This window comes from Sorex araneus, chromosome 8 (assembly GCF_027595985.1).
Source record: "Sorex araneus isolate mSorAra2 chromosome 8, mSorAra2.pri, whole genome shotgun sequence".
Taxonomy (NCBI): domain Eukaryota; kingdom Metazoa; phylum Chordata; class Mammalia; order Eulipotyphla; family Soricidae; genus Sorex; species Sorex araneus.
In genome coordinates, this window is record NC_073309.1 from 37,997,993 (window position 1) to 38,011,797 (window position 13,805).

Below are 13,805 nucleotides of genomic sequence, written 5' to 3' on the forward strand. Positions count from 1 at the left end.
ACGTTGCCCCGCCCACCGTCCACCACCTACCACTCCCTAGAGCTGCCTCGCCCATCTCCCCGCCCTGGCCACGCCCCCAAGACACATAGCCCACCCACAGCTCCACGTTGCCCCGCCCACCGCCCACCACCTACCACTCCCTAGAGCTGCCCATTCTCCGCCCTAGTCACGCCCCCAACACATAGTCCTGCCCGTCTTCCTGCCCACCGCCCACCGCTGTCCACTCCCTAGAGCCACCTAGCCCATCTCCCTGCCCTGACCACGCCCCAGACACGTATTCCCGCCCACATCTCCACATAGTCCCGCCCACCACCCACGCCGACCACGCCCCTGGGTCGTCCCTCCCGTCGCCCCGCCCTGACCACGCCCCAAAGCTAGATCCCCGCCCCCGGCCCCGCCCCATCCCGCAGGGCGCACCGGGCGCCGTGCGTCGCGGCGGTTGCACCGGCCGTTGGTCCTCCACGTGGACGCGGAAGGCCTCGAGGCTGGCGCCGGCGGGGATCGCACGGCGGGGGCGCGGAGAGAAGCGCGCCGCCGGCGGCGTCCAGGCTGGAGGCAGGAGCGTGTGGCCTGCAGTGCGTGGTGGCGGCCTGGCGTGCGTGGCGAGGGTCGGAGCCCGGCGCGAGGGCGCCCTCGACGTCGGATGGGCGAGGCGGTGGGGCGCCCACGGCGGCCGGCCCTGGGGGGGAGCGCCCCCGCCCGCCCCGCCCGGGACTCGCCCGGAGCCAGGCACGGGCCGCGGCCGCGACGCCGTCGCGTGTCCTCCCGGCGCCGCCAGCCCGCCGGCCCGCTGGCGAGGCACCGCCAAGATGCTCGAGGTGCTGGTGCTGAAGGTGAGCGCGCCCCCTGCCGCGCCCCCCGCCCCCGCCCGCGCGGACCCCCGGGCTCCCGAGCCACGGTTGCACAGTGGGTGCGATTCCGAGACCCCCAGTTTAGTTCCAGGGTTTCCCATGCTCCTGTTTGGGACAAGCCGAGAGTAAAACATAGTTTCTCCCCAATTCTTGAGACCGCACGCTGTGTCTTTTGTGCCTTTGCTTTTTTGGGTCACAGCTGGCGACGCTCCGGGTGACTCCTGGTCCTGCACTGAGGGATCTCTCCTGGCGATGCGCAGGGGACCATATGGGATGCCGGGGACTGAACCTGGGTCGGCCAGGTGCAAGGCAAACGCCCTCCCCGCTGTACTATTGCTCTGGCCGATCTTTTATGTTTTTTTTTTTTAAACTGGGCCTTAGGAGGGAAGATTTGTAACCCCTCCCCCCACCTCCCCCTGAGCACTGGGTCTCGTTCCCCTTCCCCAGCGCGTGCAGGCTGGATGGGCCCCTACTTCCCAGGGCCTTACAAGTCGTAACTTTGTAGGGAGCCCTCCCAGCCTTTGGGGGGGGCGGGGCGGGGCCCCTTCTCCCTCCCTGCTTGCCCGGGGTCCGTGGGGATGGTGTGGGTGCAGCTCTAGCAGGGCCCTGTGGCCTACTCCATAGAGTGGTACTGGGTTTGAAGGGAACAGCTGCTCAGTGCCAGGGCCAGACGCAGAGCCTGGCACACTCAGAGCTTGGCTCAGGTCCTATAGATTTTTTAAATTTAAAGTTTTGTTTTGGGGCCACACCTGGCGATGCTCAGGGTTCTTTCTGGCTCTGCATTCAGGGATCATTCCTAACTGCTGGGGGCGTGGGGTGGGGGGACCATATAGGATGGCGGGGACGAATCCAGGTTGGCAGTGTGCAAGGCAAGCACTGAAACCGTTGTACTATTGCTCCAGCCCCAAGCCCTGTCAGTTATTTATTTGGATTTTGGACCACACACACCGCAATGCTCAGAGCTTACTCCTGGCTCTGCACTCAGTAATTCCTCCTGCCAGTGCTCTGGGGAACCATATGGGATGCCGGGAATCGAACCCAGGTCTGAAGTAGGCAAGGCAAGCACCTACTGGCTGTACTAATATTGCTCTAGCCCCAGATCCTGTCTGTAAATGGTGTGAAATAGTTTCCCTGCGAGGAACAGAAGTCTGTTTTCACTTGAATGAATTTATTCAGGTTTGAATGGTAGCGATAAGGAAGAAAACAGACCAGAATTTTACCACAGGTATTTTAACTTTTCTGACAGAAAGAAAGTAGGCAGGAAAAAGAAAAACGCTGCTGCTTGTGACTGATGTGCACTGCCGTCAGAGCTGGGAATAACGAGCTGGGAAATAGCCCGGCGGCTCCTGGGAGAGCACACAGGAACAGGCAGCTTGCAACTCTTGCGCTGCGTGTGGTAGAACCCTAGGTCTGACCTGCCGTTCCTGAGCTTTTATTTATTTTGTTTTTTGAGCACACCTTGCTGTGCTCAGGGCTTACTCCTGGCTCCCCGCTCAGGGGTCGCTCCTCGGTGAGGGCTCTGGGGACCATGTAGTGTGCTGGGGATTGAACTTGGGTCGGCCTTTGGGCATGCGCAAGGCTGGCACCCTGCCTGTTGTACAATCTTTCCAGCCCCTAGGAGCAGAGTTTTTAAAAGGAGACATCCTAGGGACTTCCACGGACCTATGATACCCTGGGGATGTAGCTGGGCTCTCTAGAACACTGGGCACCCTCATTCACCCCAGCACCACAGGGGTGGCCTCTATCAAAACTTGCTTTTAACATCTTCCTCCAACTTGATATTTTGAAAATTTTCAGAGAAGCAAGTTACATAAACAGTAATAAAATGATGTAAATGTTCTATATTCAGTATGCCAAAACCAGTAACAAGTCTCACAATGGAGACGTTACTGGTGCCCGCTCGAGCAAATTGATGAGCCCTGTATCCAGACTCAGTAGTTGTTAGCGTTGGGTCACATTTGCATATATCTTTAAAAATCTATATCTATGTAATTATTTACTTTTGATAAGCGATTGATGCCAAATAGCTAGCACTGCACTGTAGCACTGTCGTCCCATTGTTCATCGATTTGCTCGAGAGGGCACCAGTAATGTCTCTATTGTGAGACTTCTTGTTACTGTTTTTGGCATATTGAATATGCCACGGGTAGCTTGCCAGAGGTGGGATACTCTCGGTAGCTTGCCATGCAGGTGGGATACTCGGGCTCTCCAAGAAGAATGGAGGAATGAAACCCGGGTTGGCTGCTGTGCAAGGCAAACGCCTTACCCGCTGTACTATCGCTCCAGTCCAAACAACAAAAATACCTAGAATTGGGGCTGGAGATAGTACAGCGGGTAGAGGCCTTGCCTGGCATGCAGCCAAGCTGGGTTTGATCCTGGCATCTCATACGATCACCTGAGCTCACTAGCAGTGATCCCTGAGCATCGCTGAGTGTGGCCCTGCCCCCACCCCCCTGAAAAAAACTAACCCTGAAATAATCTTAAAATAGGCAGATTTGAGTAGTAGTTGTATTCCAGAGAAGTTGTACATATTGATGGCCAGTGGGCACATAGAAAGTATGCTTGTCATCCTAATTAATTAATTTTCTAATTAAACCACAAGGCATTGTGGTTTTTTTCCTGAAAAAATAATTGCCTATTTCACACCAAGAAAGCTTACTTTTTTCTTTACGTTTTGCAAGTCTGAGTTCATTTCTTTGTCTCATCCAAGGAATTACGCAATCAAGTCATGCCAGTCATCTTGCTGCCACCACCCGTGGGTTCTGCACCTGTACTCAGAGGGGACATCTGGGACGGTCTTGTGCACTTTAGAGAGATTTTTTCCTGACTTTTGTTTTAAGGACCATTGTTTTCAGGGAATAAGAACATAGAGGATAATTTGTTTCCGCTGCAGTAGCTGCTTCGTCCTCAACTTGGCGGCCCACCATGCACAAAGGCAGTGAATCCTCAACCCCAAGCGAGTCTTGCATCATATTTGAGAAATGGGTTGAGATTCTTTTTTAGGGGGTGGGGCTTAAGTATATTGAAATGACTTAATATCTTTTGTTTTTGTTTTGGAGCCTGCCCTGCAGGACTCAGGGATTATTGTGGCAGTAGGCTCAGGGGTCACCCTGGAGGGCCCTGAAGACCGTATGGGGTGCCAGGGGCTGGCCGTGTGCGAGGCAAACACCCTGCCTGCTGTACTGTCTCTTTGCCCCCTAAGTATTATTTATTTTTCTTTTCTGGGTCACACCTGGCGATGCACAGGGGTTACTCCTGGCTCTGCACTCAGGAATTACCCCTCAGTGTTCAGGGGACCATATGGGATGCTGGGAATTGAATTCGGGTTGTCCGCGTGCAAGGCAAATGCCTTACCCACTGTGCTATCACTCCAGACCCCCTCAGTATTATTATTGAAAAAAACTTTTCCCATTGAACTTCCTTTGTACCTTTATTGAAAATTTGTTGACTGTAATACATGTGTATCTACTTCTGTTCTGTTGACTTAAAAATTCTTCTTTTTCTAGCATATTAGTTTTTCGTTACTATGTCTTGCAGTAAGTCTTGAAGTTAGATAGTGTGAGTCTTTTAAATATACTGTTTGTTCTTCGTTTCTGGGCCGTAACCAGAAGTGCTCAGAACTTGTTCTGGCTCTGCACTCAGGGATCACTCCTAGTAGGGCTTTGGGTACCATATGAGGTGAGGGAATCGAACCTGTGTATGCTGTTTGCAAGGCAAGTGCCCTGCCCGCTGTACTATCACTCTTTTCCACCACTGTGTTCTTTCTTTCTTTCTTTCTTTCTTTCTTTCTTTCTTTCTTTCTTTCTTTCTTTCTTTCTTTCTTTCTTTCTTTCTTTCTTTCTTTCTTTCTTTCTTTCTTTCTTTCTTTCTTTCTTTCTTTCTTTCTTTCTTTCTTTCTTTCTTTCTTTCTTTCTTTCCTTTTTGAGTCACACCCAGCAATGCACAGGGGTTACTCCTGGCTCATGCACTCAGGAATTACCCCTGGTAGTGCTCAGGGGACCATATGGAATGCTGGGAATCGAACCCGGGTCTGCCGCATGCAAGGCAAATGCCCTACCCATTGTGCTATCGCTCCAGCCCCTGTACTTTTTTAAGGAATTATTTTAGGTGTTCCAATTCCTTTGCCTTTCCAATAGGATTCTCATGATTAATTGGTTGATATCTGCAAAAATAATATGCTGGAATCAATTATACATATACATCATTTTGGAACAAAAACATTTGTTAACAATCCATTAGCACAGTGTATCTACACTAAAGGTTTTTTGTTTTTGAACCGCACCTGATGGTGCTCAGGGCCACACTCTGGCTCGGCCCCTCCGGGGGGAGCAGAAGCCCCTGCCCCGCAGCTGGTCTCTCTGAGAGCGGTTTCAGAGCTGTGCAGGCAGGATGTGCTGCAGCCCTTTGAGCTGTCTCTCTGACCCTGATTTTTGTTTTTCCCAGATAAGAGGTCATTTTTTAAAAATATATTTTAAAATTTATTTATTTCTTAATTAGTGAGTCACAGTGAGGGTACAGTTACAGATTCACACATTTTCGTGCTTGTTTTTCCCTCATGCAATGTTCGAGAGCCCATCCCTCCACCAGTGCCCATTCTCCACCACCCATGAACCCAGTATCCCTCCCACCCCCCCAGTCCCATCCCCCCACCCCACCCCGCCTCTGTAGCAGGGCATTCCAATTTGATATCTCTCTTTCCTCTTGGGTGTTGTGGTTTGCAATAGGGGTATTGAGTGGTCATCCTGTTCAGTCTCTAGTCTACTTTCAGCACGCATCTCCCTTCCTGAGCAGGATTTCCAATCACATATTACTTGGTGTTCCCCTCTCTGTCTGGGATGACTTTCCCCCAGCGTGTGAGGCCAGCATCCAAGCTATGGTAAGAGGTCATTCTTAACGGCAGTGGATTCGTTCTGGTTGTAGTGGGAACTAGAGTGGCCCCCTGGAGCCCTCGCCCCTCCCCTTCTCTCCCTTGCTGCTGCTGTTGCCATGACCCCGGGTCACACAGGGACTGTCGCCTGCACATGTCGTCGTGGTACTTGCTGAGGGCTGTGCTCCCTTCTCTGCTCCTGCACTTGGGTTTGTGCTGTGCTGTGCTCTCAGGGGCCACACCCCTCTGTCTCAGGCGGCGGTGCAGGTGGCGCCCAGCACAGTGACTCTGACACGGTGGCTGAATCTGCACGGTGCTTGCAAGGCAGTATTCTTACCCGCTGAGCTGGGCCACCCCAGGCCTGGCTCTTCATTCTAAAAACGTTCAAGCAGTGGGCTGGAGTGATAGTATAGCGCTTGCCTTGCATGCAGCCAACCTAGGTTCAACCCCCAATGTCCATTATGGTGCCCTGAGCCATGCCAAGAGTGACCCCTGGGCACAGAGCCAGGCAAAGTTCCAAAACAGACAACCCCCCAAATGTTCAGGTGCTCAGAAAAATGGAAGACAGACGAATGCAGACATGCGTTCCTGCCATCAGGTGCCTGGGCCCCAAAGTGTGGGAGATCAGGTGTTAGGCCCACTCAGTACCGGAGTTAGGAACTCCGTCTGGAAACTCACAGATCCTTGTCGTTCAGCTCAGCTTCCCGCTCCCTATTTGTGTGTTTCTGGATGGAAGTCTTGGCTTCTAAAGCATCAGTAGGTGGTGAGGTACGTGCTGGCTTTCAGTTCTGTCCTCTTGTGCTCCATTTCTGCTTCCGCTGTTGGGGATGATTTTTGTTTTCCTTTCAAAGACCATGCTCAGAAAGCACGTTTAGTTTTCTCTTTCTTAAGGGAGAGACAGAACACTAGGAGCATCGTCCTGGGCCCTTTGTATCTTACTCTCGATATTTTTAAAATTCAGAAACCAGTGCAGTCAGGAAACTAGAGACAAGAGCCTGTTGATCTCTGGTTTTGCTTTTACAAAATACAAAATCGCATATTGCGGCTAGATAGTACAGGGGCTGGGGTGTACATGCCCAGTCTGGGTGTGAGCCCTGGCACTGCCTGTGTCCCCGAAGATCACTGAGGACAGCCAAGGGGTCCCCTGAGCACTGCTGGGATGGCCCAGGTGGCCTGGGTGGTCTGGCCGGACAGGATCTGAGCAACAGCTCTGTACCTTGGGCCTCCATCATGGAACCATCTGACACACTGGGTGAGAATCACAAATTGCTGAGAGTGGTTTGGAGTGTCCCCAGAACCTAACTTAGGAGGTCCAAAGGTAAGAAAGACAGAGAAAAAGAAATAACACATTATTGGTTGTTTTTAAATTTTACCTGTTCCCCCTGCTTAGCTTTCTTGTGCTGTAACTGACATTGTAGAAGTTTAAGATGTACAATGTGTGTATGTGTATCGGGGGCCTTTATTTGGGTCTGATCATTTATGATAGAAGTGGCCAAGAATTTGGTACATTATTTAAATTAGAACATTGCCATGTTTCTAAGATTTGTTATATTTTTGGTTCTACTTTTAAATCATGCATTACTTTGTTTGCATTTAAACATTTTTACAGATTGAAGATCCCGGCTGCTTCTGGGTTATTATAAAAGGATACAGTCCCTTTCTGGATCATGAAGTTGACTATCAAAAACTAAATAGCGCCATGAATGACTTCTATAATAGCATGTGTCAGGACGTAGAAATCAAGCCACTCATGCTGGAAGAAGGGCAGGTATGTATCTGAATGTGCTTTAAGAATCATGTGTTGAAACGCTGCTCAAAATAGAGACTGTTTTGACAGTGAAGGTGACCAAAGCGCTTAGAGTAATTTAATTGCTTCCAATTATCGCCTTGTGTAAACTTCTCTTATTTGTATGATATTCTGGCTCAGGAATCTTTGTTTATTCAGGTGACCTGTGTTTTTACAGAGGTTCCTTTTGTAGCAAACTGTGGAGTGAGGCCGGCTGGCCCACCCTCCCTACATCTCTTTCCTTTTCTGTTCAAAACATGTTTACTGGTTGTCTGGGCAGAAATTTTATTGGCATTCCCCCTGAAGAGATACATGCAAACATTTATTTCTGTGCAGGAAATCTAACTTTGCATCCTCAGGCAATCTGCTGCGTTTTATTTTTTTAATCTTTAATTTTATTTTTTATAAAGTTGTTCACAATAATTTATTACCAACACCAATATTCCAACACTAATCTCACCACCATTACACTTTCCCAACACCATTATTTCCAATTTTCCCACCACCACACAAGCCTGCCCCAAAAGCAGGTCCTAAATAATTTATTTTGTATTACTTGTTATGAATAATCCACTAAAAATGATCCCAAAAAGTTTGCTTAGAGGGAAGTGTGTGAAGATTGTTGTGTCTCACCCTGGAGCCATTAAGCCCTTCTATACAAGATTACTAACAAGTAGTTGAGCCTTGAGTGCTAATTTTTGTTTGTTTGCTTGATCGAGAGTGGTTGCCTTCTACCTCACACCCCACCCAGTGCGGTGTGCTACTCTCACTACATGGATCAGAGTATGAGATGGCATGACTGCACGCTCCAGGAATTCAAAACTTTTAAAAAGGGTGATATAGCAGGAGATGACTTTGGGGTCCCGAGGTATCTCTGCATCTGCTGCCTTTTTAAACCCGTGGACATGTCTGTACGTTTTTGGAGAACAAAGTCACCCCATGACACACCTGCCACCAAAGAGTCCTTGGCACCAACCATCCTCTCCCGGACACTTTCAGCCCATCTTGGTCATAGAAACTCTAAATTTCAATCTAGCCAGGCCCCCTGCTCCCTGCAGCGCCCTCCCCCCACACTCATTTTTCTCCATGGTGCACACTGTGCAGAGCTGTGGGACATGGGTCACAGCCCTCGGGTTTAGACCAGTGTCATGCCGCTCACTCACCTCCACAACTTGATTCCTCTTTCAGTCGTGGTTCCAAATGACCTTTGTCTGCTAGGCGCCCATCTAAGGTCCCACATCACATTTAGCAATCAAGGTGTCTTGACATCCCCAGGTCCTGTTGACACTGGGATTTTCTTTTTAAATTCTAGGTTTGTGTGGTCTACTGTCAAGAACTGAAGAGCTGGTGCAGGGCTGTTATTAAGTCAATTGTGTCATCGGCAGATCATTACCTGGCAGAATGTTTTCTGGTGGATTTTGCCAAGAACATTCCAGTGAAATCTAAAAAGTACGTACCTCTTTGCTTTTTCAGGAGACAAATAATCAGTTTCAAAGGGCTGTGTTAATTTTCAAAGTAAGAGAATAGAAGCCATAAAGTAGAATTCCACCCTGGAGGGGGGCAGGGGAGACCCCCACCTGCCCAAACAGAGCCCTGACAGCTGGGAACTTCCAGAACTCAGTTGCTGCCACGCTCACAGCCAGACTCCACAGGCTCGGATGAGCCTCATCTAAGAATGAATCTGTTGGAAAACTCAGGCATGCAGGTTTTGTTACTGAAATCTCCAGTCTGTCACGGAGTTGGGGATGGGTGACCTCCCCCCACCCTCCTGTTTTTCCGGGAGCCTGGCAGTCACACCCACAAACTGCCCCTGGCCCCATATAAGCTCATTAACCACCCATGATCCAGAGACTCATAAATAAATCTTGAAAGCGATCAGTGAGCTGCACTCATGCTTCGGGACTCCAAAGTCACCATCCAGTTAAAAAATATAACTCCAGCTGTAGCTTTGCATCAATATTTTAGACTTCCTGGAGCGATATCCCATACTCTACACCACTGAAAGATCACACCGCATTGGATAGGATGCAAAGTAGAAGGCAATCAATCTTGATTAAAAAATTTTTTAACACACCAGGCTTAACCTGTAACAACATGTTAGTAATCTCTTGTACAAGGGCTTAATGGCTCCAGGGTGAGATACTATAATCTCTACATGCTTTCTTTTAAGGAAATATTTTTTGACATTTTTAACAAATTAATCATAATAGGCAATATGAAATAAATAATTTAGGACCTGCTATTGGGGCAGGCTTGGGTGGTGGTTGGGAAAATTAGAAATAATGGTGGTGGGAAGGTGCAATGGTGATGGGATTGGTGTTGGACTATTGAATGCAAGAAATCACTGTGAACAACTTTATAAAATTTTTTAAAAAATAGTAAATTAGAATTCTTCTTAGCATCAAGAATAGAAGGTGGCCCTCACAGGGAATGCAGGTCGTGAGGCCTTGCAGGAGGCTGCTTGGGCTGACCCAGGTAGGTTCAAATCCTGGCGCCACACAGAGTCCCCCAGCACTGCCAGGAATAGCCCCTGAGCACTTCCAGATGTGGCCCAGCCCCTGCCCCCCACGTACAGACAGGAGAAAGTTGGATTTTATTTTTTCAAAGAAGGAGGAAGGGAAGACGTGAAGCTGGAGCAAGCGTTGGAGTGAGGCTGTAGGAGCGGCCCTGTGGGGCAGTGTGGCTGCGGGCCAGGGCCTGCAGGCTGCAGGGGGAGCTCGGCCCCAGGGCTTCAGGCGTCTGCTGTCTGACCCCAGAGCGGAGCAGACACTCCAGGATGCTCTCCTGCCTGACAGACCTAACTCCGTGAGAGTGAGACCGTCACTGAAAATGTGGGGACAGTTAGTGCGAGTCCCCACTGGCTTCAGGGCCACTGTCCTTGAGCATAGACACTGTCCTGGTGTTTGCAGTCATTGGTTCACAGTTGCTTGTTCCGGAGTAAGATTGTGGCAGTTTAATAACTAAGCATGAGGACCCTCTTCCTCGGGAGAAATGCAAATAACCTTCAGGTGCAACGACAGATTTGTCTTGACTGAAAAATCTGAGGTGCTTGATTAGCTGATATTTTATTAATCTTTTCCTCCCCATGCCGTGAGATTCCCCCACCAAAGATGTAGTGAGTATCTGCTTATGTGCTGTCTTTCTCCTCTCGCTCTCCTCTACCATTTTTGAATAGTAAGGTTTCTTTCACTCCCCCAGTCAGGTTTTGCTCTCTTGGGCAAATGTCTAGGGTCACTTCCTGCTGTTGGTAGCTGTATTAAAAATGAATATAATTTGGGTTTTGTGTGTTTTATGTAAAATACGTTGAACGTTTGGGTGTACTTTTGAAATGTCATACCAGTTATTTATTTTTTAAATTAAATTTAATTTTTATAAAGTTGTTCACAATAATTCATTGCATTTAATATTCGAACACCAATCCCACCACCATTTTTCGATTGTTTCCACCCCAGATCCCAAACTGTGCTCCTAAGGCAGAACCGAAATAATTAATTTTGTATAGAGGAAAGTATATGAAGATTATTGTATTACCTTCTACTTTATTTAAAATTTTTTTTTTCTTTTTGGGTCACAACTGGCAATGCCCAGGAGTTACTCCTGGCTCTGCACTCAGGAATTCCCCCTGGCGGTGCTCAGGGAACCATATGGGATGCTGGGAATCGAACCTGGGTCAGCTGCATGCAAGGCAAACGCCCTACCCGCTGTGCTGTCGCTCCAGCTCCTGCCTTCTACTTTAAACCCCATCGAATGGGGTGTGCTCCCCTTGGTACATCAGTGTTGTAGAGGATGAGATGTCAGGAATCCTGGGCCATATTTACTCATGGGTGAGGCTCATTCAAGCCTGTGGAGAGCGTCCGTGAGCATGGTGGCGATTGAGTTCTGGGGTTTTTCGGCTGCAGGGCTCTGTTGGGGCGTGGAGGGAACTCACCTGCTCCCCCTCGGAGTTGCCCTGGGTGAGACAGCCCGGTGCGGAGTCTGGAGGCATCTCTGCGGCAAGTTGTTCTGTGTTCCCGATTTTCTTTATAATGGAACTATCTTTGTTTCACTCCGAAGCATACGTGTTGCCGTGGAAAGTTTTATGCAGCTTCCCTACAGAGCGAAGAAGTTCAGGTTATATTGCACACAGCCCGTTACCTTACACATTGACTTCTGTGAAGACAGTGCTGAAATTTTGTAAGTAAAAGTTTCTAACGAAGGTTGAATAATTTTTAAAGGTCTTTAAAAATTTTTTATTTTATAAAGTAGTAATAATATTTGATTACATTTAATATTCAAACACCAATCCCACCACCATTACACCTTCTCACCACCATATTTCGAATGATTCCATCCCAAACCCCAATCCCTGCCCTAGAGTAGAACTGAAATAATATATTTTGTATTGCTATGAAAAATCACTGAAAATGCTAGAAAAAAGTATCCGTAGAGGAAAGAGTGTGAAGATTGTTGTATTTCACCCAGGGACATTAAGCCCTTCTATAAGAGATCACTAACATGTTGTTAAAGGTTATATATATATATATATACATATATATACACACACACATATACATACATATATACATACACACATATATGTATACATATACATATATACACACACATACATACATACATACATGGGCTGGAGTGATAGCACGGCAGTTGGGCTTTCACCTTTCACGAGGCCGACCCGAGTTCGATTCCTCCGCTCCTCTCGGAGAGCCCAGCAAGCTACCGAGAGTATGGAGCCCGCATGGCAGAGCCTGGCAAGCTACCCATGCGTGTTGGATATGCCAAAAACAGTAATAATAAGTCTCTCAATGAGAGACGTTACTGGTGCCCGCTCGAACAAATCGATGAACAACGGGATGACAGTGACATATATATATATATGTATATATATATATATATATATATATATATATACACCTGTAAAAAAAATATTTCCCTCTTAAGACTGGCTGCCCTGTACTTTGACCCCATCAAATGTGGTGCAGTACTCTTGGAGTATGGGTAGAGTGTCTGGTATTTGTGGCCGTGTGGTCCAGGAATAGGTTGACTCGTGGGTGAGGTTCGGCCTGAGAATGTGGAAAGCAGCTGTGAGCAGGGCGGCGGTTGAGTTCTGGAGGGTTTTGGCTGCTGGGGCTGGTCCCTTGCGGTAGAGAGGGGTCTCACCTGCCCCCCCTCTGGGACGCCCCAAGTAAAACCGCCTGGCTCGGGGTCTGGCAGCGTGGCCATGGCAAGCGTCCTGCTATGCTCCCTTCTGGGAGAGGACATGTGATCTGATTGGTAATGGTCTTAAATCCAGTGTTGGATATTTCTGTTTGTTAACCCATCAATGCTCAGGGGTTACTCCTGGCTCTGCACTCAGGAAGTGCTCAGGGACTCTCTGAGATGTCAGGGATTGAGCCCGGGTCGGCCGCATGCAAGGCAAACATTCTATGTGTTGTACTATTGCTCCGGCCCCTCTATTTATAAGAAATTAGTTCCTCTTGAGAATGGCAAATCAATTCCCAAGGTCCTTTAGGAGCTGTCTTTGGAGTTAGTGTCTATTAAACATGGTCATGCAGTGGAATTCCCACAGCAGCCCCGTCTCCAGAGGTTGAGGTTGAGGTCAAAGGGGTTTAGGGGTCAGGCCTGGACTCCGTGCTTTTCACCCACTGCCCCTGCCCCTGGCCCCAACCTTCTACTTATAAAGTAATGACCTGGGGCTGGAGCCATAGTATATATAGCATGTAGGCATCTGCCTTGCCCCTGGCTGACCCAGGTTTGATCCTAGCATCTCACATGGTCCCCTGAGCACCTCTGGGTGTGATTCCTGATTGCAGAGCCAGGAGTGAACCCTGAGCACCCCCCAGCATGGCCCAAAAACCGAGAAAAGAAAAAATAAGTAATGAACTACAAAGAGAATCATCATTGAAACAATATTGGGTCAAGGAACATTAAAAAAAAAAAAAAGTCCAGAATCCCCTCTCCAGCCCTGCTTCCTCTCTCCTGGAGGCGCGAGGGCTGATCTGACTGAGGGGCCTCTCAGTGCTGTCACCCGCCCTCCTCTGGGTGGCGCCTGGAGTGAACATAGCCCAGGTGGTCACTTGTTTGCAGGTGGAACTGACGGGTGTCTGGTGGGACTGGGCAGATAGCTCCCAGGGCTGGACTGCGTGCTTTGCAGTTACGAGGCCCAGGTTTGGTTCCCTAAACACCAGCAGCCTCCAAGCACAGTGCTGGGGGTCGCCACTGAGCACCCCCGGGTGTTTCCCCCTCAAAGCAGAGAACAAGCAAATGCAGGGAAACTTCTATCCAACGTGAAGATTCGCAGAGC

General features: G+C 48.9%; 1 protein-coding gene across 1 annotated transcript in view; it reads left to right on the plus strand.

The window, feature by feature from the left end:
- The first annotated feature begins 809 nt into the window (after positions 1 to 809).
- Positions 810 to 13,805, plus strand: part of TDRD12 (tudor domain containing 12) — a 61,160-nt gene continuing 48,164 nt past the window's right edge. The window contains exons 1-4 of the mRNA XM_055146135.1: positions 810 to 833; positions 7,328 to 7,486; positions 8,817 to 8,953; positions 11,558 to 11,677. Coding sequence (XP_055002110.1) covers positions 810 to 833; positions 7,328 to 7,486; positions 8,817 to 8,953; positions 11,558 to 11,677 — 440 coding nt within the window. The remainder of the gene's footprint in view (positions 834 to 7,327; positions 7,487 to 8,816; positions 8,954 to 11,557; positions 11,678 to 13,805) is intronic.